The sequence below is a fragment of the Hesperophylax consimilis genome, chromosome 20 (genome assembly GCF_061612785.1).
Source record: "Hesperophylax consimilis isolate HC1 chromosome 20, BYU_Hcon_1.0, whole genome shotgun sequence".
In the NCBI taxonomy this organism is placed as follows: Eukaryota; Metazoa; Arthropoda; class Insecta; order Trichoptera; family Limnephilidae; genus Hesperophylax; species Hesperophylax consimilis.
The window spans coordinates 21,016,921-21,044,785 of NC_142855.1; the positions used below are offsets into that span (position 1 = coordinate 21,016,921).

The 27,865-nt window shown below is 33.6% G+C and overlaps 1 protein-coding gene across 1 annotated transcript in view; it reads left to right on the forward strand.

Annotated features, from left to right (window-relative positions):
* The first annotated feature begins 16,430 nt into the window (after nt 1-16,430).
* LOC149414321 (trypsin-1-like) overlaps nt 16,431-27,865 on the forward strand; it is a 36,833-nt gene continuing 25,398 nt past the window's right edge. Inside the window, exon 1 of the mRNA XM_089643660.1 lies at nt 16,431-16,630. Within this exon, the coding sequence (XP_089499786.1) occupies nt 16,552-16,630 (79 nt within the window). The 5' untranslated portion in view covers nt 16,431-16,551. The remainder of the gene's footprint in view (nt 16,631-27,865) is intronic.

Sequence of the window (27,865 nt, forward strand, 5' to 3'; positions counted from 1 at the left end):
TGACAGTAAATACCATCACGCACTTCAAAGAATATCCATAAACCGAAACTTTGTTGTTTAGAATTTGTGTATGGTTTACTCAGATTTACTGATTTTCTATGGTTAAGTTTAGATGATCTTCAGTAGTCACCAATCTAAACCGTTTTTGGTATTTGTGATTTATATCTGTGATTTTACGTCTCAGATTCCATTTTGCTAGCTTCTAGTTAGGTAGACTAACGAGTCACCAATAGAATACGCGTAGTATTAAATAAATCCCTGATTAATATAAAAGAACCACTTATTTATAAAACTCCTTCCAAGACGAGTTGGAGACTGTTTGTGCGAACACAACAATTACATAAAAAAATCCCATACATTGGAAAACCTAAGATATTAATTTGCCATAAGAGGATAATTACTTCCTTCCCTGCTAATAATCTTGGAATTGAATGCAACACGATTTTAATCAGTTAACAATGGAGTTCTGGTTCTTACCTTTGATAAGACTTAATGCGATCGTGTAAAAAATTAGGAGATCCGGTAAGATTGCATGTCTGATTCAAGGGTCTGTAGTAAGCGTTCAAAAAGAAGATGAAGATGGTTTGAAAGGGACGCAGGAGAAATACTTTGCAATGCAGATGTAGACACGCTCGTTGCTCACTGACCAATAGGAAGCATGATCTGGGCAACAAGTATGGGGGTGCTATTGATTTATTTATTTGCTCCATTTATAGAATTAAGCATAATATATATCAACACTTTGTCGAATCCTACAAATTAGAGTAGCGTTGGTAAATTAGTTTTTTTTTGTCTTACTTTTAGTGTTGTTGTAATTTATTTTTTACTTTATGTTACTCTTACGTTGTACTAATATTGCTTCATATTTAGTTTTCTTTTTTTTTAATTATTTCTTTTTTCTCATTATACTTGTGATCACAATTTTACAACTGTGTATTTTGTACCTATTTTACAATGGATTATATCTATTTACTGTCAGTATCTCCTGTATAATACAGATATTCTCCTATGTACACTGCATCATGTATCACTTTTGACGGGTCGGTGGCCGAGTTGACATCGCGTTTGGGTCCCACTCGGGCGTGGTGTGTTCAATTCCTCGGCTGGCCTCCATCACAACACAAGTCCTCCATCACAACACAAGCAACGTTTTCAGCTTACTGTGGTGGTTGTAGGAGATTTTCAAATATTGTCAGGTTATTCGTAACCCGGGAATGTTTGTCTTTCTTTTTTTTTAATAAAAAAAAATGTAAAATATATTATATATATTTTATAAATAAATATCTCTACACCGGAGTGAGATGCGAAGTCGAATTAAAATCAGTTTAATGTAGTTTTTTGACAGTAACATTGTGATACACAGTAGTTAATGGTTAAATTTTAATTTTTTAAATTTAAGGAGGTTAATTTTTTAACTTGCTCACACTTAATGCAAAAGTACAACATTTGTCTTATTCTCCTTAAAGAAAATACCTAATCAGAAAGTTAGTGTTATAATCTACGACGAAAAATGTGATAATGTAAAATGTAAACAACACGATCCTATTTGTACTGTAATCAACTCTTCTTCTGAAGTCAAATATCTCGGTGTGATCATTGATCAAAACCTGAAGTGGAACCTCGCCCTTCTGTTTACAGAAGGGCGAGTTCCAGGATTTACAGCTCTATTAAGAACCAGGATTGCAGGACTGAGGGGAAGGATAAACCATTCCAGAAATATTCTTATCATAGAATACCGTCTGACTTCAGGATCGAGCATTGAAGACCATTGGAGAAAGATACTTGCTTCCACAATCTTAGATCCGATGGATTCCCGTGCTTCTCTGCTTTAATCTCACTTTTTAATTTTAATTTTTAATATATTCCTATTATGTAAATATTATCTGTACTTATACCCTCTATGGGATGTGTGGGATTGCACTCACCTCCCCACATCCTCGAATAAAGAATTTATTTATTATTTAAGGCCCCATCTGTGCATCATGTGGGCACAGCGGCTATGGGAGCACCTTAACCTATTGATGTCGGACCAGGTTTTGCGAGGCAATGAGAACCCAGGCTGTCTCTCGGTGGGGTCCTGTATGAGATGGTCATTTCCCGCGTTGGCCGTTTGCCACTCAAGTTTCCACCTATCTTCTGGGGTGAGAGGTAATCGGAGGAGTCTCTCTCCTTCCGCCCAGAAGGGCTTTCGGGAAGGGCAAGCGGCATGCCGGGTGGGAGACGACATCTTCGTGCAAAGGTATTCAGCGCCTTCATGTATTCCCGCAGTGTTGCGATTTCTCCCCAATTTTACAAATATGGCAAAAAAGTCCCGCTAAACTGCTTTTTAGCAGTTTGTCTAACGGATTCTTTACATTAGCAATCTTATTATAGTGAACTTACAGTTACATTTTTACAATTATATGTATAAAACAAAAAAAAATATATTTTTTTACAGAAATATAGCAAAAGAAAATTATGGAAAACATAAATAACAATTTTAATTTTAACAAGTCTTTAGAATAATATATCATTGTAAGCTAATACAAATTCATTTTTTCTGTAAGCCAAGTCTTCAGTAAGTTCATCAATTGTTTGTTTTGGGCACAGTTTTTAATTTGAGCAGGTAACATATTAAAACAACTGGGAATCATATAGTTTAAAGTTCTTTGTCCATATTTATTTGTATGCTTAGGTACAACAAGTCCTTCATTAAAGTTAAAATGAGTATTATGATTGTGTTCTAGCCTGTTTATATATATAAGGGGTTATTTATGTGCTGAAATATAATTTTGTACCACAGAATTGCTCTCACTGAAATAATTTTGAGACTCGGTTTAAAATTATTAATTAGTTTTTTAATACCCCTGATTTGCTACATTTAATTTCATTACACGATCCTGACAGAACAGTTACAAGACAGTACCTACGATATTATTGTAGCAATTCTTCTACATCGTTGCAGTATCACGCGCCTATGAGACGAATCCAAAATTTGAGAAACATATACTCCGATGTTGTAGATATATTTAGCTCAACAATGTTGCAATATTATATGTTGTGACTTTAAATAGAACTGATTCATTTGTTGAAATATAAACCATTACAAACCAAACAGAGTTAAGACTGGGTATGCAAAATGTAGTTGGTCGATGTCTGATAAATAAAAAATATTTCTTTCTGTTTTACTCGTTATGTGAATAAATTGTGTAAAATATAAAAATATAATTGTAATTTACATATACATATACGTATAGAATATGCATATGTCCTTTATGCATACTCTGCGACAGTGTAACTACAAATTAACATGAAAAGTGTTTTTTGTATCTAATAATATTTATTATACGTACTTAGGTATTACATTTCTGCATTTTTTGTTATTATCTGTATTCTTTATTATGTCATTTTGTATATTTTCACAATAATACACGATTTTTTTACTATCAAAAATATAAAGACTTGTTTACTTTCGTTTTTACTTCCTCCGATAAAAATCAATTTTGAAGTTTCACGTCTGCCGGGTGTCACGTTCCATTTATTAATTTAAAAAAAAATACTTTTAAAAAATCTAACATCGCGATCGTCTGAATTCCTTTTAGGTAAGTAATACCATCATTGTAGTGGAAAAAGTTGCTTGTTCAATGATGGAGAACTTAGATAGCAGAGTATTTAACTCGCGTGGAAGCCTGACGCATTTGCCCAATTCATTATTTTATCGGAGTTTTGTTTTACAATTACGTAGAAAACAATAAAATGTTCGCTTAGAATAAAAAAACAATTAATAAATATTATTTTTTTGATAAATTAATGTTTTTAAGACAAGATTTTATTTATGCATAGCACAAAGGATAACAATTATTTTTATAAGCAATAATTGTTCGCCTGAAACACTCATCCACATTGAAAAAATCTCCTGATAAAAAATACATGACGCCAACGGGACTCAAACCCGTGTCCATTCGATTTCCGGTCGAAAGCTCTGACCACTGAGCTATGGGGGCTTATTTCTTACCCGCGAAATTATTCAATATATGCTAGTGTTTCATTCAACAATTACTGCCTGTTACATTTTTTTTTTTGTAAAATCTTGTCTTAAAAACATTAATTTATCAAAAAAATAATAATTAATATTTGACAAGTTCAAGTATTTCACCTAAAAATGTAGACAATTTGTCTCAACGCCATCTAGTGAGAGATTTAGCACTTACAATGCCTTTCTCATATAAAATAAAGTTGGTTGTTCTCAGGTGAAAAAAAAAAAAAAAATGTAACAAGCAGTAATTGTTGAATGAAACACTAGCATATATTGAATAATTTCGCGGGTAAGAAATAAGCCCCCATAGCTCAGTGGTCAGAGCTTTCGACCGGAAATCGAATGGACACGGGTTCGAGTCCCGTTGGCGTCATGTATTTTTTATCAGGAGATTTTTTCAATGTGGATGAGTGTTTCAGGCGAACAATTATTGCTTATAAAAATAATAATTAATAAATAATTATAATATGATAATTTGATTAAGAAAATTGTGTAAGAAATGTGAGAGATGTTTGAAGGGACATTGGGTGGTTAGAGTGTAGAATATAGGGTGTTATGATTGAAATGTATTGCAGTTGTAAGAATCCAAAGCTTTATCTGTGTTTTTGCAAGGTTTGGAAAGAGTATTGGCACATTGCTAATCAATCCAAGGGAGCCTGCTATGCCTCGATACAGAGGACTATCCCATCAAAATAGTGGTTTAAAAAATTCCTGCACATCTCCAACAAAGAAACTTCCTCACTTATTTGTATTATTGGACATTCCATACCTTCTCACCTCTTTAAAATTCACATGCTTGACTTCTCATATTGTACATTCTGTGCTCTAGAAGTGGGGACTTTAGATTACGTATTTTTTTGGTTGTCCCACTCTAAACAAATATCCTTTCTTCTATCAAGACTTATCTAAAATTTCCTCATCTCCATTCAACATCTCAGCTCTTCTAAGTCGGAATTCGACTGCGATCTTCCACATAATTTTGAAAATTTGCCAATTGAAACAAAATTAATATATTAAATTACCTTTCCTCTCTCAATAGTTTAAAATGATAGAAACCCTTGAAATGAGAAAGACAATTTTTTTTTATAGAGTTGGGTTCCGGTTTTTAAGTTATCAGGGAGAAAGTAAAAGATTTCGGGAGATAAGAAGATAGATGAATTTTTTTTCTGATTATGTGATAATAATAATAATATTTGGATCATTTGTAAAGCGCAGTTTTTATGCAAAATCACCTCAAGGGCGCTGTAAAAATCTACTGTACATTTCTACAATGATCTATGTTATTACTAATTATATAAAGAGATAATATACAGTACTATACTTACCTGGTAGATCACTTGAGATTAAAACTTAATTAACATTATCTAATTGTTGATTAGCGAAATTTAGATACAGGATTTAGGACATAATTGGAAAATTGGACAAAATTGGACTTTCCGGTATTAATTTTAATAATATTTATTTATGTTCTTTAATGAGCGTGTTTAGGAAAGGAAAAGCAAATTTTATGCTGGGCGGTACTACAGTAAGGTGAGTTGGGGTAAGAGCACTGTATAAAATGAATAGATGAAGTTTAAAGTAATCCCATACGTCACAGCATTATCCCATCGCATTCAAATTTTTACACAAGGAATATTAACTATTCCTTAATCAAATTGTTTTATCGCAAGAAGTTAATCTGCTGTTTTTATTAGATTTTTAAGTATTCAAAAAAAAAAAAGTGGGTGTGTCAAGCCTACGCAAGACAGAAGTGAAACTTCTAGTTTCAGCTGATGCTTGGCGTGGCGCAGTTCGCTGGTGTCTGAGAGAGAGGAAAGAAGAGAAGAGAGAGAACGTTCGTGAGCGGCTCCCCCACCTCAACCAGGTTTCACTTCAAAAATGCCACAGCCGAGAATCGAACCTCGCTTAACTGATTGAAAGCCAACCACGCTGAGCACCAACTGTAAGCAAAGCCGCATAAATTGATTATATTATGTAGGTTCTGAAAATATGAGAGCTTGTTATGTTTTATAATGTTACCTACATCACACCCAAAATATAATATATTTTTAAAAATAATGTACAATGTACAGAAATAGAATCCCACACAAGATCGCGTAGTGCGCTCTAGCGAACGGATATTTTATCAGAGGGAGATAGTTTTAATTTTTTTTTCTGTAAATTATTACATATTATCAAAATAAATAAATTAATTAAATAAATGTAATACAATTATCATAATATACGGATTAGATAATAATTTTAATCCAACACAATAACGCAAAGCGCGCTCTAGCGGAGTAATGTTTTATCACAGTGAGATAAGTGTTTTTATTATTTTGCAATATTATTTTCTTTTAAAAAATGTTCTGACCTACTAAAAAATAAGATATTGAATGAAAAAGGCGTTAAAAACAAAAAAATAATGTGCGATGGCCGAGAATCGAACTCGGATCAACTGCTTGGAAGGCAACTATGCTGACCATTACACCACCAACGCCAGTTGTCGGGATGAGCTAAGAAGCATTTATATGTTACTTCAAAACTTTGACTAGATCAAATGAACTTTAATCGGTGGTGGGGGTACCCGCATTTTCGTTTCGGTCATGAGTCGGTTTTACTCCGGTCCTCGAAATTGCATGACGCGCGTAAAGAAGTTTCACTTCAAAAAGGTCTTGATAGATCCACTTACCCCGCCTCCGGGGTAAGTGGATCTAACCTCAATATTTTGATTTTTGGCTAAACGAATAAAAATGTTTAATTGCAAATCCAATCAAAAGCACTAAACACACAATTTCGCCATTTAAAAATATTGAATATAGTGGAATATACATCATAAATCAAACATTATTTGGCAGATTGGGGTAAGTGCAACATTTTATGACTAGTGATGGGGCAACGAGAACAAACCTTTTTTTATGTATTAGTATTATTTTTCACAATATTTACTAACAATTTTATTATAATAACATATATTTACTACTAATAACTGAACTTAATATGTTTTTATAGGAACTAATATTTTGGTTACTAGATTTTTTTTAAATTACACAATATATGGAAATAATAACGCCTTTGCGAAACCTGTTGTTTCCGACATTAAAATGATAAAAAATTAAAAAATATCATTTCTTTTACAGGTAAGAATTTATCTCATACAAAATCCCTTATTGAATATTAAAACCATTAAAGGACATTTTGAAAACGAATTCTCCTCTTCTCCCAGTTAAGGGGTTTGGCAAAACAGATATAATATCTGCGTTATAAATATCGGATACGTCATCAACTTTCGGGAATGAAAATACGTTACGATTTTCTCTGGTTAAATGTGAAACCCTTCGTACATATTTGACTGTCTTCTTATATTCATCATTTTTTAAAATATTTCCTATGTAATGTTTGAGGCTTTTCTTCGCTATAAATTTAGTAAGTATCCAGTCACCAACTTTTGTCTCAACGTTTAAATTTGGTTGTACATCCAGTTCTTGCAAAATGCCATTAATGTCAATAGACAAAACATCATCTAAAGGTACGTTATTTGTATTGTCTTCCACGTCTTCCATTAATAGATTTTGGAAATAGTCGCATTCATCTTCAGAACTAGACTTCCAATCAGATTCTCTGACAGATGTTTCGGACGCCAGGCTAGGTTAGACTTCTTGCTTGAACTAATTTTCTTCTTCGAATCATTTAGTTTATTTTTTAAACGCTCTACGACATCATCGTATGTTATGACCTCCACACAAGGTGCAACTTTCGTCTTTTTTACTTTAGCAGGTTTGTTTTTTTGTATAGATCTCAGCATAAGCTCTTCAAATGATTGTTTGACCTTTACAGAACACAGAAAATCTGAATTAGCTGTTTTAATTATTCGGTCTTCTAAAATTGTAATCTTCTTCAACGGGTTGAGGGAGTGATTTTTGGTAGTATAAGTAGAAGACTCGGAATACTGAATCGGGTCATTTCCAACATGTGATACAAATTGTTCTTTAAAAGGTTTGACTTCTTTAGATGTGGAAGGTATGGCATAAAATTTTTCAATATTTTCTATTGATGCAAGTGGATTTTCAGGTAATGTTTTTGTTGGTTGCGCATTCCAATTGTGACTTGGTTTATCTATTTTTATGTTTTCCTCATCAATACACATTTCAAAATCAGTAGTAGTTAGTATTATTATTAGTATTATTTCTATGTCTGATACTGTGTTTCTTTTTTTTTTAAAGTAGTATGCACATCACTAGTAACATTTGCGTCCATACAAAAATATCAGGGGGAAGTGGATCTACAGTTTAGTAGCACTTACCCCAGCATGATAATTTATGGGGGAAGTGAATCTAGTCTCATAAATCACAATTCTTTCAGATATTCATAATGCAAATATATACACATCAAACCTCAATTCAATTATAGAGTACTCACCAATTTTTAACTTCCTAGCACAAGTTTTTGTCAAGTTATAGATAAATGAAGGCAGCGCTCACAACTCGCACGCAGACTAAAACCAACTGCCAAAATTTGAAGCTCTCTAACAACTCTCTGTGTTTATGAAGCAGCTCCATCTATATGTCAGAATGAGGATTTAGCTAATTATATTACATTCTCATAGATAGCAGCGCTTGAATATTGTATTCAAAGAAGGTAGAAGGCCTGGATGAACTTCCCCCAAAAATTCACTTACCCCAACTCACCTTACAAGGTTTTGATCAGAATTCACTTTCCTAAATGTGATTCGTCCCTCGGTATAAGACAGATTTCGAATAATGTAAATCCAATAAGAAAAGTGTGATTAGGATGTATTATGGGCAATACAAGAATGCATGGAATGGTAGGTATATTTAATTTGGATATAACAGCTTAAAAAGATAAGTTTTTAGTTTAGACCTGAATTCTGTTGTACCTACTTGTTATGGATCTTAGTTCCGCATTGAGTTTATTCCAAGCCTTCGGCCCAGACACCAGATACTCCGAAAGCGCGATCACCAAACTTAGTATTTGGCTTGCGCTTAGGTTCCATCAGTCTGCCTACAGCTGATGATGTTGCTGATCTAAGAGTTGACTGTTTAAGAGTAGAGTGTTTTCCGAGACGCATAGATCAGAGATATAGGGTGGAGCCATTTCATTGATGGTTTTAAACACCATCCAGCACAATTTATACTTGTACAATTCCTGTACAATTACCTGTACAATTCTTTAAGGGCACTTGAGCCAATAAAGGTTACTATAGTACATAGTTCAGGAACAATTGTAATGCCAGTTGGTTATAGTTCTGGTGGTCTGATTGTGTTGTAAACTTACTACTATAAGTAGCTTGTTTTGTTGGTGGGAGAAGATGTGATAAACTTTGTCCTCTGTTAATGTAAATATAATTTAAAATGTAAATTTCGAAATTATTGTAAATACTTAAAAATCAACAAATTGATGTTTATACATAAATGCTTTTTTTAAACGTACGGTATACGTCCCGGTGACGGATCACCATAGAGAATCAAAATGTTGCTTGAAATAGCTTATCATCTTTACAGTATCGAGTCGATATCTACTAATACTAAATTATAGGTTGATTCTATTTAAACTGATTTCAGTAAGGCGTTCGAAATAGTTGATCACTATTTATTACTGCATAAACTCGGTATAGATTTATCACTATACCAATGGTTAAAACATTATTTAACGAAAAGAGCTGTTAATGGCTGTTAAAATTGGTGGCATATCATCATATAAATTCATTGCTACGAGTGGCGTTCCGCAAGGGTCAAATTTAGGACCAATCTTGTTTTTGTTATTTGTTAATGATGTTTTATATATTTTCATTGATGTTCATATCCTGATGTTCAGATGATTTAAAATTATTAAATTCTATGATGTCCAGACCGATGTTGGTAACGTAATAAACCAGAATCGACGTTCACTGGCAACACTGACGCATCGCCATGCAAAAGTTAAAAAAATACTAATAAATTGACATATTAACTTCAATATACATATGAAGTCCATGTGTAGTTAGTTTATCAGGTCTTAAGCTATAACTTAGAACGTAAAGCTGGAACGGATTCAATTGATCGCGTCTTAGGTGAATTAATTAGGTCTATCGATCGTGTATACGATTTCTTTCAGTTCTAAGAGCTTAGTTAGTTCACCCCCAATCAATAATAACACTTTTTGACATCTTTTCCGACACCTTGGAGGGCGCGCCTCCGCGCTAAAAGTAGCGGCTTTTGCGAACCGACTGCGGAAATCATATTATGACCGTGCTCGCAAATATCGCTAACTGATCATAGATGACGTTGATCGTTTCGATTTCGTTAATATCGTATTGTGATAGGGTTTTAACCGATCATCCGTGCTAGACCTACAGATTGAATTACCAGTTACATTATCTTTCTTTCTCATCTCCTTTTCTTCCCCACTACCTTCTATAAATACTCATTGGCAGAAATATTTTTTGAATTGAAAACAAATCGTCATGCAAGTGGCTCTTTTTTTGTCAATAATAACTAAATTATAATGATTGTTATTCAGAAGAAATATGCTAATAATGTGGGGAAAACTCAGACGTTACTAATCTAAGAAGTATGTTATTGGTATATTTTCCCTATTACGGAAAGTAGTGTAGCGATTAGTACGATTATTACGATTGTTACGATTATTACCACAATTACGATTATTACGATTATCATGATTATTACGTTTAATACGATTTATTTTTATTTATTATTTTTTTTAACTAAACTAATGACGATTATTATTATTTTTACGATTATCACTATTACGATTATTACTATTATTAGGAATATTACAACTCTCACGATTTTTATGATCATAACGATTATTTTTGGTATTACGGTTATTTTGATTATTACGATTATTTTGAGCACTACGATTATTACGATTATTAAGATTTTTTCGATTATTAAGATTATGGTGTATGATAAAAGCCGGTTATTTGCAAAACAGAATGATTATAATCGTTGAAAATCTTTACGATTAATCATTCAAACTTGCACATAGTGATTTTTTAATTTCTGTTTTAATTTGTGCCCAAATAAAAAAGTTTTATAATATATATTTTTGGTGGTTTACAAAAGCTACGCATAAACCCACTTTATGTCCGGGTTAAATCTTCCCCAAAGGAAAAACTAAACCTTTCCACACACTTTTCCACAAATGATCATCTAGTCAATCCACATAATGCAAGTGCATTATATAAGCAAAATAAATACAAAACGATACAAGAACAACACTCAGATATTTTCATATCAGAGGGTTGGGCTCAATAGAACTCCTAACTGGACTTATAAAAAATCGGTACCAACACAGGTATACCACTCACGGTACCAAGTATAGGTAACGCAACGAAAGAAGGAAGCAATAAAAATGCTTAGAATTGATGTATTGGTCTATCTGTGTGAACGTCAAGCGCCGCCCACTAACGCGATAAGGCTCTCTGTCTTGCTTACGCTCACTTATTGTAACTAGTTAGAAGAGAGGCAAGTTTTAACAATACCGTTACGGGGTATACTTACGGGGTGTCCTATTCATTCAGTTCGTAATTTGATTTAAACATACGTGCACCTACATATCGCAAGTGAAATAATTACCAATTTTTGAATTTGAAATAATAAATAGTTTTCATCATTTTTAATTCGAATTAGTAGATTTACAGAGTGTTTTTAAAGTGTGCAAGTGAATATCACATCTTTGCGATTCTTTCAAAGACATAAAGAAACCATCCCTTCGTTAAAATAGATAAATAAATATTCTAGGAAACGATAAAATTTTGGAAATGTGGGTTAATTATACTTCTAGGAAATATATCAAATTAACATTAGACATGCTTTGTAAAATAAATATTTCTGGTCAGAATAATAATTTTTCCCCGAAAAACAATTAGGTATAAATTCCAATTGCCGTAATTTCCGTGAATTAGGGTCATTATCGATGGAAGTTTGTTATGTACAGCATTCTTACATAAATGACTAAGAATTGTTAGCAATACCATTGTCTTTTTTAAGAATACCTACCCATTTGAATTCAATCCTGAAAATTATCACATTAGTTTAGAAAAAAAATGATTAACTTCAATATTTCAATAACGATGTCGTAAAACAAAATAAGTTTTATGTGACCGACTTCAACACGCTTTGGCTTAGAGTTCTCAATTGTGAAATAATCATCAATTGTTTTTTTTTTCAATCTTAAATCGAAACACGCTGTATGTAAGTTTTGCATCTGTGTGAGTACTGTGATGAAGCCAACTTAACTTGCGAGACCTATACCAACATAGAACGCGTCCTATTTTCATCTCGAATCGCTGGGGATAGACGAACTCGGTGAAAAAAAAGTTTTTTTTACATTAGCTCTACACAGGAGGTACTGAGGGAAAAAATTCCATCTTATCTTTGCGGATGTGAAGGATATTTTTACGGAAAAGAAGGAGAGAAAGTTCTGGGAAGGAAAAAAAGTATGAGGGGTGTGTAGAAATCTGGAGTTAAATGTGTCCAAGAGTAATAGAGTCCATTCACACCACTGCAGTGCAATGCGATGAGTCGATAAAGAGTCCTTCGGGAGAGGTCAAAAGGTATCCCTCAAAGACTATCTCCCGATCCGACCCGCCACGCAGTAAGTGAGCAAACGCATCCACAAACTAGACAAACTTTACATCCATGAACCCGGGCACCCCTGCCAAGTAACCAAAAGTAGCGAAACACTTGGACTGACCTATGGCAGGGGTGTTGGTACACCTCTCAAATTTTAAATTAGTCTATGTTTGTGGTATATTTATACCATTGATATTAAACTAAATTAAATTTTCACCAAAAGTTTGTACAAAAAGATATATTTTTTAAATATTTTGCTTTCCATTCTCGTTACTTTTACGTTTTATTTACAAGTTTCCGCAAATACCAGATTACTAGTAGTCGGTATTTTTTTCAGTGCAGAAATTCTGGGACTAACTAAACTACCAGGATTGTCATTCCCTTATTGCAAAACTAGCTAACTAGCTAACTAACTGATTTTTTTGTAGAAATACTTCTTCTATAGATGACTACTAAAAAATTCCTTTATCGATTCTCTATTTATTTATTTATATATACATATATACGCCTAAAAAGGCTTATTGTAATAAGGATGGTGTAAATGTCATAAGTCTTTCGTCATTGCACAAACAAAATTTTGCTACAATAATGATGGTTGGAAGAAGAAATTCACATTTGGTTGCATGTTTTATTTTTAACGTTTTTCAATATTTTTTTACACAAACGCAAACAATTTTGAAATTGCTGCAAATAATCGTAGATTGCTCTTATTTGGTCGCCGTAATCGTAGTCGCAAGAAAAATATAAATTAAGCAACTAATCGTCGGTATAAAAAAATACCCATATACGAGTAATAAATACTAATTGTATTGATGAAAGATCTATAGAAGATGTGTAAGATTGAACAGATAATTATTGTTATTTGTGTTTGTACGATTGTACACATTGTGTAAGTGAGTGCAAACAACACAAAATACTGTTTCTCAGTGACGTTTGAGAAAGAAACTCTTGTCAAAAGTTAATGTACACGGTGTCCGGAAACTGGCATTACAAACGAGAAACTGGTGAATACTGATTACATTAAATCTGGTGACGATTTTGTGGCATAATTTTATTTTTATTAAAGCTATTGTTTTTGAGTCCGGAATTGGAATTTTTGTATTGGTTGCTAGGGGATTAATATCTTTTTAAATGCGTCAAATCTTATATTATGATAATAAAAATTATAATTATTTTAAAATATGCAAATGCTTATGTACAGTAGTCTGCTTCGCTCGAGGTAAATATAAAAAAAAAATAATGGAAAATTCTCGTAGTAGGAGTCCCGTAATAAAATTTAGTACATATTTTTTTCCATATTTTAAGGATCTTCAAGGAGTATTCGTAAATCATATTAATTGCGCAGATGATATGGTTCTTTTAGCACCGTTACTTAGCGCACTAATTAAACTACTGCAAATATGTGAAAATTTTGCAAAAAATCATAACCTGTTTAAATCAATCGTTATGGTATTCTAATTTAAAAACGAAATTATGCAAACACCTTCTGTTCCGTCACGCCGATTTGCTTTCGACAGGCCGTGTGCTAACGAATAGTATGGTCAGATTTTGAACTGTACAGTTTGCATTCACACACGTCAACTATAATCACGGAGTGCCGTGAGCCGTACAATCGTATCGAAATGTTCGTCTTGTCAAAACCAATGTGTGTACTCTCGCCGGTTATTTATCGGAATAATCCCTTAAACGTATTTTATCGCAACCAATTCAAAATAACGAGTGCTGTCATAAACCATAGGCTTTATCCATGCTTTACCTGTGTGGAATAGCCCTTCAAAATACGGCTATCCCAACCCTTGTTCGTTCCTCGAACACCTTCAGTATGGCTAGACGGAAGGAAAATGGATGTTAGTCGTCAAATACCTGGGACATATTATCACAGACAACCTGAAAGACATCGAGGATATGAAAAGGCAAAGAAGAGTGATATCCGTTAGAGCAGTATGCTTTCAAGACGTTTTCACTTCAGCAGTACAAACGTCAAAATATTCTAGATACTAATAAGATACTATTCAACAACTGTACTTCGCTGTACACGTCAGCACTGTGAATAGATTATACTGCATCCCATTATTGTAAGCTAAACGTAGCTTACAATAATGCCAAGTGTTCCGCCTACCGAAATACTGCAGCGCTACGGAAATGTTCCTGAAGGGACGAGCGCACTCTTTCAGAGCGCTTCTCCGCTACCACATGATAAGCTTAAGGCGCAGACTACGCCAATCAAATAACACAACCATCACTGCCATGGTTGCCTGGATGGAGTCGTCCCCCCTGATGGCCCTCTGGAGACAGGAGGTGTTCAAATATCCTCCATAAACGGCTGATAGCATCTGTGTATTCTTATAACTAAACTTTGCAAATTTCACGAACATTGAAATATTATATTTAGATGAGACACGAAGCGAAAAAATAGGTTCCGCTTTTTTACCTCCAACTGACCTCTAACTCTCCCAAGGCTCTAACTAAAACTATCGAATCTGTTCTACGCGCACCGCTTATCGCGTTCTAACAGTGGAACAAGTTTCGATGAGATATTAGTAAACAGTAGCGTAACTAATTGTAGCTCTATGGAAAGAAGATTTTCTGTGTTTTCCATACAAACGTAAAGTTCCAAGATTTATTAAATTTTGAGCAAAAAATTTTAATTAACTTTTTTTTAAAAGATGAACGTAAGAAATTTAAAAAAAAACAACCCAAAACCCTTGTTGATACTCTTGATGAAATTTTGTACACTTGCCTTTAAAAATAAGCGGAAAATTACTATATCTGATTTTGAAAAACTCTGCATAAAACCTGGAAAACGCCGGGACTTTAGTTAATAAGTATGTAAGAAGATAACTGTTCCCTATATTGCTTAGAATTATTTTGATCCAACTGTTGTAATACGTTTTTCTTCTAATTCAGTTTCAAAGTTAAATAATTTGGGGTTTTTGGTAAAATTAATTTTGAATACCTTCAACTTATTCGTAATCGGCATAAAAACGTGACTACAGGCCCTTTACGAATTGATAGGTTTCCTTTAAGCTTTTAATAAAAAAAATAATGAATTATTGCGATGTTGGAACACGTGTTCATAAAAATCATTATATTTTCGCATTTTTTATTATTGCGGCAAACGCAGGTGCATAAACACGTGTTCCGATATGTATTCTATTTCAAATTTTCGTTTGAGAGACGCTGATATTGTTTTCAATGTTTAAAATAATCCTTAGTTATGGCATCATTCGACAATTTTTCGACTTAAGGCGATGTAATATTTTGAATCAGTAACAATAATCAATAACCCACCTTACGTAGATGGCGATAAGGCTTAAATTCACACCACCGCTTCACACCATCCACCTGTTTTGATTTATGCAAGAAAAAAACATGGCCAAAAAGTGCCTTTTATTTTATTTTGTGGATGTTCAGGCACAAATATTTAAATGTTTTTTAATCATTTTATAAATAACTTAATTTGCCACATTATACAATAAAACCATAACCGAAAATGGGTTCGTAAGTAGGAGATTTTGAACTTTAAAAGCAGTTTTCATAGGCCTATACATTATTTTTTTTGGGCTTATAAAAAGACTTATCTAAAAAAATACTCGATTATTTTAAAGGCCAGGATGTATTCTACTCGCAGTATTTAATTAAAGCATCTGAAACATTTCTAGGCGACCAAATTTTCAAACCAAAAACACATGATTTTAAATTACTACGTAGTGCATCGCCTTAAATAACTTAATTTACCGCCCAACTTATAAAACTCACATTTTTTCTGCATCTTCTACAGTTATAATATAGTAATCTTGTCAAGCAACAATTGTAGGTATCATGTTCTTAGTAGCGCGGAGTCTTGGAGTCGAACGGTCGCATCGTTCGGAAAAATTGATTCTTAATTCAAATAACAACTGTCAAATAGAACGAGTGTTTCATTTTAAATTTCGAACGTGTCGTTTAATAATTAGCAAAATGGCCGCTGATTTTATTAAGTTTTTAGTTTTAATTGCTTTCGTTATGATTGACTTCGCAAGTGCTCAAAGTTATGATGGTAATTATATATTTTTTTGCTGTTTAACTTGATAAGGTTAATATTACAATGTTTGCGCTTAGAGTTTTGAGAAGGTACTCCAAATTATAAGTATCACCAGGCAAAAAGACAAGAAACGTTATTTGATATGGCTTTTACCGAGTTTGGTAGTATTTCTCAACCTTCACATTTCTTATCTCCTTCCCTTTACCACGAAGTCCAGTTTACGTGAAGCATTCCGTCTCCTAGTTCCCAGAGAGGTTAACTTACTTACCATCCCGATGTTTCCCGCAGGGGGAGGACACACAGCCAAACAACTCGGTCTTGGCACACACTTCTTGCCTCATTCAAATTCATACATCATCTCATATGTACAGGGTTTTCCAATAAGAGGTGTTATTTTGAATAGCCGCTATTTCGGTAGATTTTACTTTTGATGCTGTCATTTTTTGACATTTGACAAGTAGAAACTACGCCATTAATAAAAATGGAACGATACACGCTTCAACAACGCATTGAAATTAATAAAATTCACTATTATTAATTATTAGAATTCCATCGAAAAATCGTCTTGAGTGATGAGGCCCATTTCCACCTCGGTGGCTTCGTCAAAAAGCAAAATTGTCGCATCTGGGACACGGAAAATCCAAGAGTTATTGTTGAAAAGCTTCTCTATCCTCAAAGTGTGACTGTTTGGTGCGGCTTATGGTCCGGCGGAGTCATTGGATCTTACTTTTTCGAAAATGAGGCTGGAGCAACAGTTACGGTGAATGTATCGCTATAGAGAGATTATCAATGATTTTTTTGGCCGGAATTGGATGGTATTGATCTGGACAACGTTTATTTTCAACAAGACGGCGCTACGTGCCTTACGAGCAACGAAACTGTTGATCTTTTACGATTGAATATCAAAATAACACCTCTTATTGGAAAACCCTGTAGGTATATATAAATATTATTTTATTATTATGATTATTGACATGGCCCGAATAGATTGGTTTACTTGATTGTTCCATGTCTTCCTCGGACGTTCCCGACTTCTTCTAACATTCCTGTTTACATCAGCTTTTCGTATCAAACGTGAATTCGTGACCTTTGGGTCATTAGTGTATTATTTATATAAAATAATTAACAACGTTTTTCCCCAAGTTTTCAAGATATTTTCAAGTAGGTACATATCTATTTAACTGTAGTTTGTAAGCAGAAAAGATAAAAAACATTGCATTATAAATAATTGGTTTTGATATCAAATGTCATAGGTCAAGAAACAAGTTGATATGTTATATGTTATAAGGAAAACCAGTGACGATATAAAACTAAGAGTATCAGTAGAAATGACTCGGGCGTGTCTGTGTGACCGAAGTAATCTAAATTGTTACTTAATTCAAGTAAAACTCTTTAATTATTTAAAAAAAAATACTTCATTTTAAATTAGCTCCACACAGAAGGCCATGAAGAAAAAAATTCCCTCAAGGCCAGTGTCATCTTTCCGGATGCTGTGAGGAGGGTATTTTTAGGGAAAGGAAGTTCTGGGAAGGAAAAAGTTATTAAGTCACCTCATGAACCCGGGCACCCCTGCTAAGTAACCAAACGTAACAAACCACTCGGGGTGACCTATGGCAGGTTGGTTATCCAATAAATGGTTCTCAAATTGAAATATGATGAAATATAAAATAAGATAAAAAAATAATTTTGATGGTCGTAAATTTAAATTAAAAATCATCGATTTACGTTGGAACAAACTACTTCTTTGCTATGTTTTATTTTAATTTTTGGTTCATTTTATTATTACGGTGGGTACGGTAAGATGATTTTTACTACAATTTACTCACAAAAAAATATCGAAGTTCCCTTATCACAATTTTTAACTAAAATAAATAAAAATAGCACAAATTAGTACAAGACCTGACTCTGTAGAAATCGCAAGTGCGCCCTACTGTCGAATTTGACAGCCATCTTTGGTCCGGAGCCCCTAAATACCTGAAAAAAACCCTTGACTCTGTGCAAAAACGGGCGGTCCGTTTGAAAGATTCCCCAATCTTAACAAACGGACTGCAATCTTTAGAGCACAGGCGTCAGGTAGGTATGCTGTCCTTGTTCTATCGGTATTACAATGGAAGATGCTCTGAGGAACTAGCGTCATTGATCCCTTCGGCACCGGTGCGTAGTCGGGCCAAATACACGCCAAACGCGCGCCCATCATTTGTACACGGTTGACATTTGTCACATGAGAACGGGTCGCTTCTACGATTCGTTCTTAAGTTCAACAGCTCGGCTGTGGAACGAACTGCCAGCCTCTGTGTTTCCTCCCTCCTACAACATGGGACTCTTCAAGACCCATGTTCACTCCTTCCTCTCCACAAAAAGACCCTCCACACAGCATCCCCAAAGATGACATAGACCCTGAGGGAAATTATTTTCTTCAGGGCCTCCTGTGTGGAGTTAATATAAAAAATAAAAAAATTAAAAAAAGATATTGGCTGTACTTTTTGATTTAAAAAATAATTATTCGGTTTGATGAATTATTTTGTCTCAAATCCAAAGTTAAGTTTTATATGAAAAATACCACGCAGCAGTTAAAAAACAATTCACACATTCAATAATATTTTTCTAAATTACAACATCGTAATTTTTTGGATGCACTGCCCAAATTTAAAAGAAGCATCGTGTCAATAATATAAAATGTTCATCGCGCAAACATATCCCTTCACAAATCACCACTTGTCATACCTACAAACACTCACAAATACACACACACCTGTACACTAGACACGTCCCTTGGTAATTAATGTAACATACATATCATAAATAAGTTATTACAAGGAGACATACGTCATACCCACCATGGAATATTCGATATCTGTTAATGTATTGTTTTATCATTGTAATAATTTACTTTTTTGTATCTCTAATGTTATAATGTAATCATAGTCATTTCGGCTGTCGGTGAGTTGATTGGTAATGTAAAACTTTCCAGCGTAAGGCGTAACATTTTTCAATTTCAATGAACTTTTAATTCAAAATTGGAACTACCTTCTTATTTTTGACAGGCGATAAATTAGGTAGATACGCAAATAACTAACTAACAGGGGTAGGCAGAGAGGACGGACCGCCAAACAACTCGGTCTTGGCACACACTCCTTGCCTCATTCACATTCATACATCGTATCATACATGCTCTTCTATTATTCTGACTCTTGACAAGGCCCGAATTAAGTATCTGATTCACTTGATCGTGCCATGGGCGTCCCCGACTTCTGCTATCATTCACATTTGCATCGTCACATTTCTCCTTCGCTCATTCGCTCTCATGCCCAAACCATCTAAGCGTCCTTTTCTTAATGTTAAATACTTCTTTCCTAAAAACTAAATTTTGGAAATAAAACGTTAAACAATGTCTTACCTATTGAGACCGTTATCTTTTGTATAAATTTCTGTATCTTGTTCTTTTTATCTTATTATCTTCATCTTTGATGAAATACATCTTTATTCGAGGTATGTATACGGCGATGCCCTACGTCTTGTAATATTTTAAATTGAGCCGCTATCAATAACAACCCTTACGTAGATGGCGATAAGGTTTAAATTCCCACTTAACACCATACGCCTGTTTTGATTTATGCAAGAAAAAAACATGGCTAAAAAGTGCCTTTTATTTTATTTTGTGGATGTTCAGGCATAAATATATAATTTTTTTTCGACGATTTTATAAATAACTTAATTTGCCACATTATTCAATAAAATTATATCCGAAAATGGGTTCGTAAGTAGGAAATTTTGAACTTTAAAGCAGTTTTCATAGGCCTTATACATAATTTTTTTCTGGGCTTATAAAAAGACTTATCTAAAAAATAATCGATTATTTGAAAGGCCAAGATGTATTCTACTCGCAGTTTTTAATTAAAGCATCTGAAACATTTCTAGGCGACCAAATTTTCAAACCAAAAACACATGATTTTGTATTACTACGTATGGCATCGCCTTACATGAATCAATGAAGTAAAGACGCGCGTGGAATCAGTTGAAATACTATAGCGGGCCGTTCATATAGCTATTTCATTTGTACACAAACATTTTTTGAACGACTCTCATTTTCATAATCAGTGCTGCATTTTTTTTCGGAACATAACTTGTCTTACTATTTAACACAGTTGATTGATAAAGGTTTTATTATCGATAATATCGGTAACGATCTTCAGTCGTGCTCGGAAATGATGACAAATTATCGACGTTATTGACAAATCCTTTATCGATCGACCGTACTAGTTATCAAGGTATTTTTATTATTTATTTATTTATTCATTTTCGGGAAATCGACAGTTTACATTTAATCATTTTGTACATAAGTATTATAGATATAGTAAAATAAAACCAATTATGGATTTCCTCCTTGTGATTTTAACTGAAACAGCATAATATGGAATAAGTTGTTTAAATAAATTATACAAAACAAAGATTATATAAAATGAAAAATTTACAAAACAATACATTTATAGCCATGGAGAGAGGTTGTAGATATTATTCAAATCATAATAGAGACATAAACATTATTCACAAACCATCAGAGAAATATTCTTTTATGGATCTCTTGTATTTGGTAAGTTCGCAACTGAAAATATCAACCTTGGATAATACGTTATTGTAATTATTGCACAGGCTGTGTCATTGGATAGGTATAGTAAATATTGACGGCATTTTTTAAATAAAAGCTTTACACATCCTACAATTAAAATACCCCGCGATTTCTCACAGGTGTGCGCTAGTAAATAAATAAATATCATTCTTAGTACGATATATTGTTCATAGGCATTGTAAACATTACACAAAAAGCATACAAATATAGGAGGTTCACTTATATTTTTCATTTTGTTGAATCAATTTGTTTTTCTTTGTATTTTGCACTTACTTGTTAAAAAAAACATCAGCTTCGTCCGAACACAAAAATGTGCCTACAACGGTGATCGAAAAAATTCTCAAGGACTACTAAACAATGCACTGAATTAAGAAAAAATCGCTTCTCTTGCTGATTAGGGTGAGGGAAGCTATTGGTTAGTTTTTTACCCCGCAGGCATCTCTGGCTAACAGATCTTCAGAATGGATATCACAGCTGTGATGACCGATTAAAAATCAAGCTTTGCTCTAGAAAGTTAGTTACCTAACTTCGGTTACCTCTGACAGGACCGACTCAAGCGACGCTTTGCAAACCGTCTTTGCAAAATACATTGAAACCCTTTAGGTAGAACAATAACATATTACTCTCGATTGGGAGGACGATACATATGTAACCTATTCCTCAGTGAACCCATAAAATGTTTATTAAAGTTTGTTACACTGTCTTACTATTGTTGAACTGCTATCAAAGATATTAGAAGAACGAGATATGCTATGTTGGCCGTCGGACCGTAGGCGGAGTACTACCTAATTAGGGTACTTTGAAGGGTATCGGGACGTGTACGCACAGAAATCTGTTCTATGCATTAGTGCGGATACCTTACCGTAAGCGAAGGTGTGCAGTAGTATTGGTGAACAAAACCGGCGACACTCGGCAAAACAATTCCACACAGTAAGAACTGCTCATAGCATATCTCGTTCTTCTAATATCTTTGACTGCTATAAATAGGTGTCATACTTGCAAATTGATCACAACCAAAATAAATAATAAATAATCTAGTTACACTAACCTCATCTATGGTATTGATTTGCATTATGCGATCGTGCTCGAGAGATTGGTATAAAAAGTTACGCCTATCAATCCGATATTGCAAATTAATTGGTTATTGTTTTTTATAATTTTGTCTGGAAGGCAATTATATATGTTGCCCTCTTCGTAACCAATGGATTGCTTGCAATAGTGAGTACGTATGGTGTTTAAATGTATGTTATCGTGTTGACGTGTAAAGTGTGTGTGTACTTGGAACGTTTTAGCGAGTTATGTATATGTATGTATGAGTTTATTATTTATTTTGCATATAAGAAGACTTGTAATGGTAAATGGTAATGGTAACAGTTATTTCACATATATATTTTTTAGTTTTGAAGTGAAATATCTTTTTGATTACTTTGTTTTGTTTTACCTGTAGTTTTCCAGATTTCAATCCAGTAGTTAAAATATGAATGTACGAGGCTATGATAAAGACCTATTTTATTTTATTTGGTAACGAAGGTATTGAGGGTACACCCTAGAGCAGATGTTCCCAAACATTTTTGCTCCGTAGACCACTTGCCGAATATTGAATTTTCCTAAAACTATTAACGTCCCATGTGATAATCCTTTATTTTTTTAGTAAAAAGATTCCCTTCCCTAGCCTGCCCAACAACCGGGTGGCGGTATAGTTGCTCTATCTTTACATTGTGCAGACAGGGGCACCCTTGTGAGGTATTACACCAAATGAAAATGAAGCAGGATAAGCAACGGGAATTTCTTTTTGTATAAAAAGAAATTCCCGTTGCTTATCCTGCTTCATTTTCATTTGGTGTAATACCTCACAAGGGTGCCCCTGTCTGCACAATGTAAAGATAGAGCAACTATACCGCCACCCGGTTGTTGGGCAGGCTAGGGAAGGGAATCTTTTTAAAAGCAAATTTTCTTAAAGCCCTACAGAACTGCCCCTTAAGTTCTTTGTCAGTGTTTATTTCGATAATTTCTTCTTGTCACATGATATCAGATTCTTCAACGTTGCATTTCCATAGTCAAAATGTCCTCAAACTTAGTTTAGTCTGTGTGAAGAGCATTTAAATGTTTTATTACCCTGGACGTTTTTCAAAAACAAGTTGGGGAACTAGGAAAATTCGCGGCTTCCAATGTGCAATGTTGTGCTTGAAAATATTAATTCTGACGAGAAAAGGAACGTAGACTCTATTTATATACCTCAATTAACAACTTTACGAAATATAAAAATGCAAATATCAAATAAGTAATTTCTCGGTCTATTATATTTGTCTTCGAAACGTTCGATTTCAAGCAAAAAACTGGTTTTTATTTATTTTGTAAGAAAACAAAAAAGTTAATCAAGTGAAACTGTCACAGATAATCTTAGCTATAATACTATATTTTTTAAGCTGTTTCCTTTACGCGTTCATACATTTCTATTGAAAAAATGTTTTTTTTAGTAGTTTACATTTATATTTTTTATTGAGTAATTTATTTTTTTATTTGTATTTTACTCTAGCGAAACGATAGGAAAACCTTCAATTCATCTAAAGCATATTTTTTGGTATTAATAATGTACACCAATTCGTTATAAAGATTAATCAAAATAGTGATATAGCCGCTTTAATTAGATACAAAATTTTATCTGGACTATAAATTAAAAATTTTAATCTGAATTATGAAGTGATAAATTGCTGCAATTTCACACGGAGAAAACTTACTGTTATAAAATAATGCTAATTTATTAAAAATATCTTATTCCTGTTAGAAACGGGACTGCAAGCCCCTACTGAATGAATTGATAGACTACTTGTTAATTTTAGTAAAAAAGTTCATAAAAATCATCATTTTATATTACAGGGCAAACGCAGGTGTATCAACACGTGTTCCGATATATTCTGAAAGGATTAACATTTTATTAGAAAGCGGCCTGCTGTCCCGTTTTTAACAGGATTTTAATAAATCCGTAATATTATTTATTCTCGGTCCAATACTCGAAATTGATTTGATCACTTAAAATTTGGCAAAAAAGTGAGAAACAAATTTCCTTCAAAACGTTTTTCATATATTTTTTTTGATTCGACAATTTTTGCTTCCAAGTAGTGTTATCTAAAAACCTGATTTTTGGAAACTACCGTTTTTTATACGTTGCAATATTTTAATTTACGTAAACACAACTTGACTCTGTATTTATTTTTATATCTCTTATTGATGACCCTAGCAGTTTCAAACTGGTTTTACCGGTTTTTTTAGATAATAAATATCTTCAAAGACATTAATTTTGAATCCTTGGAAATTTTTTGTTTATCATTTCTGTAGACTAATGAGGAAATTTGAATTTGTGGTATAACCCGAAGAGATAGGCAGTGACACTTGGCGCAAACTCTTTCATTTACATTGGTACATACTCTTCAAATCAGACTCTTGTCATGTCTCAGGCGTCCTGGACTTCTAATACCATTCACGTGCACATCTATATAAGTATGTCGTATACATATTTTAATAACTAGTTGACATGTACCTGGCTTTGATCGGGGTTACGAATAGTTTGGACTAAAGTTATAAGGTTGTGAAATCTATTATACCTGAGAACTGGGTCAATTTTTGAAGTGGAAATAATATTATTCCAAAGAATTGAAAAGTTTACTATTTATAAGTTTTATTTCACTTGATCATGCCATGTCTTATATAGGGAACAAACAAACAAACATACAGGGTGTATCGGCACTAACCCGACAAACTTTAACCAGCTATTCCTTAGCACATTTGGAGTAAAAAATGTTATGGGCACTTTGCTGTCCGGTAGCATTTTTTTTTCTATTAAAAACAAAAAAATTTAAAATTTCCACACTACATCACTGTCATTGGCATTGCGTTTCGTGTTCAACAGCTGTTATAAGCAAGTATGTCAAAAAGCGTCTTCGCTCTTTCGCACACACTAAATAATAATAGTTAAAAATGCGATGAATGGTGCCGTGCCATTTCGTTGTGATTGTAGAAGTGCGCCAATATAGGTACACACGTGCATTATTCGACGGAATTCGAATAAAATATTTGCCAGATGGGTTTTCAAACTTTGACAAAGGATAAAACAGTGGTGACATGTGGTGAAAATATGAATAATATTTTTTTTATTAAAAAAAAACTTTACCGGACAGCAAAGTGCACATAAGATTTTTTACTCCAAATATGCTAAGGAATAGCTGGTTAAAGTTTGTCGGGTACGTGCCGATACACCCTGTATTTGTATTTTTATATATGTATATAGAAGAAAATAGGTACCGAAAAGGTTAATTTAATTGCGACTTGTACATTTTTTTGAGCTGAAATCAATAATATTTTACTGAATTTTGTAATTCTTGTTGGTATTAGTGTTTGGTGACATTTGGGATTAGAGAACTTTTAATTTAGATTTGTTTGAGTTGACTAATTATTGCACGAACTTTTTTGATAATCCAATGTTTAGTTAACTAATTATTGCACGACCTTTGTTGATAATCCAATGTTTAGTTGACTAATTATTGCACGACCTTTGTTAATAATCCAATGTTTAGTTGACGAATTTTTGCAAGAAATTTGTTGAAAATCCAATGTTTAGCCAAGATTTAAAAATTGTTAAAATTTTTTAATTGTCTTGATTTGTCAAAGAGATTCTTGTTCATTTTATTAACAATTTACTTTAATTTTTTTTTTGTCCAAATGTTGTATTTGGTATTTGAAGGAATTTTGTATAAACCGCGTGTTTCGTATGTTTTGTATCTTTATTAATTGTTTTGTTTTTAAGGCGATGCACTACGTCGTGTAATATTTTAAATTCAGCCGCTTTCTATAACAACCCTTACGTAGATGGCGATAAGGTTTAAATTCCCGCTTAACACCGTCCGCCTGTTTTGATTTATGCAAGTAAAAAACATGGTCAAAAAGTGCCTTTTATTTTATTTTGTGGATGTTCAGGCATGAATATTTAAAAAAAAATTATCATTTTATAAATAACTTAATTTTCCACATTATACAATAAAATCATAACCGAAAATTGGTTCGTAAATAGGAGATTTTGAACTTTAAAGCAGTTTTCATAGGCCTCTTACATTATTTTTCTCTGGGCTTATAAAAAGATTTATCTAAAAAATACTCGATTATTTCAAAGGCCAAGATGTATTCTACTCGCAGTATTTAATTAAAGCATTTGAAACATTTCTAGGCGACCAAATTTTCAAACAAAAAATACATGATTTTGCATTACTACTTATTTTTTTTTTTTTTTTTTTTTATATTTACTCCACACAGGAGGCCCCGAAGAAAATAATTTCCCTCAGGGCCTATGTCATCTTTGGGGATGCTGTGTGGAGGGTCTTTTTGTGGAGAGGAAGGAGTGAACATGGGTCTTGAAGAGTCCCATGTTGTAGGAGGGAGGAAACACAGAGGCCGGCAGTTCGTTCCACAGCCGAGCTGTTGAACTTAAGAACGAATCGTAGAAGCGACCCGTTCTCATGTGACAAGTGTCAACTGTGTACAAATGTTGGGCGCGCGTTTGGCGTGTATCCCGACTACGCACCGGTGCCGAAGGGATCAATGACGCTAGTTCCTCAGAGCATCTTCCATTGTAATACCGATAGAACAAGGACAGCATACCTACCTGACGCCTGTGCTCTAAAGATTGCAGTCCGTTTGTTAAGATTGGGGAATCTATCAAACGGACCGCCCGTTTCTGCACAGAGTCAAGGGTTTTTTTCAGGTATTTTGGGGCTCCAGACCAGAGATGGCTGCCAAATTCGACAGTAGGGCGCACTTGCGATTTGTACAGGGTGAGCAGTTGTGTACTATTAAAGTATCTGCGGGCCCTGTACAGTACGCCCAGCTTCTGAGAGGCCAACTTTACTCTAACTTATGGCATTGCCTTAATATTTTTTTGGAAACTTGTCGAACATCTAGTAGGTACTTGAATTTTTTAGAATATATCTACAGTGTATGGTGACTTTGAGTGTAACTTGAAACAGCGCCTTTGAGGAGATTTCGCACAAGAGCGGCGATAGATATACAAAACATCGAAATATTATTATTATGTTTAATTTTAAATGAAGACATATGGCCTTACAAATTAAAGTGTTTTAAATTTAACACAACTGATAAACCATCATTAATGTAGGGTTATCAGTTGAATTAACACCAGACTTGATGTTAAAAATATATTAAAAAATATGTGTGACCTCTCCCACAATATGTTTTCCGAAAATGGAGTCCATAGAGAGAGTACATAGACGATTTATAAAAATACCAATATATTTAAAAGTCCATATGAAGATATACTAAAGGAACTAGGAACAAGGAAAAAAATCTTCTCCACTAACAAAATATAAAAATCTCAGAAAAATTAGTAAAACACCTTTTTCATGCAATCCTAGAAACCATTACCTTGCAAATAGAGTAGTGGAAGCATGGAACTAACTTCCACAACATGTCATCCATTCTACTAATAAAGAGTAGTGGAAGCATGGAACTAACTTCCACAACATGTCATCCATTCTACTAACATAGAGTAGTGGAAGCATGGAACTAACTTCCACAACATGACATCCATTCTACTAACATAGATAAGTGGAAGCATG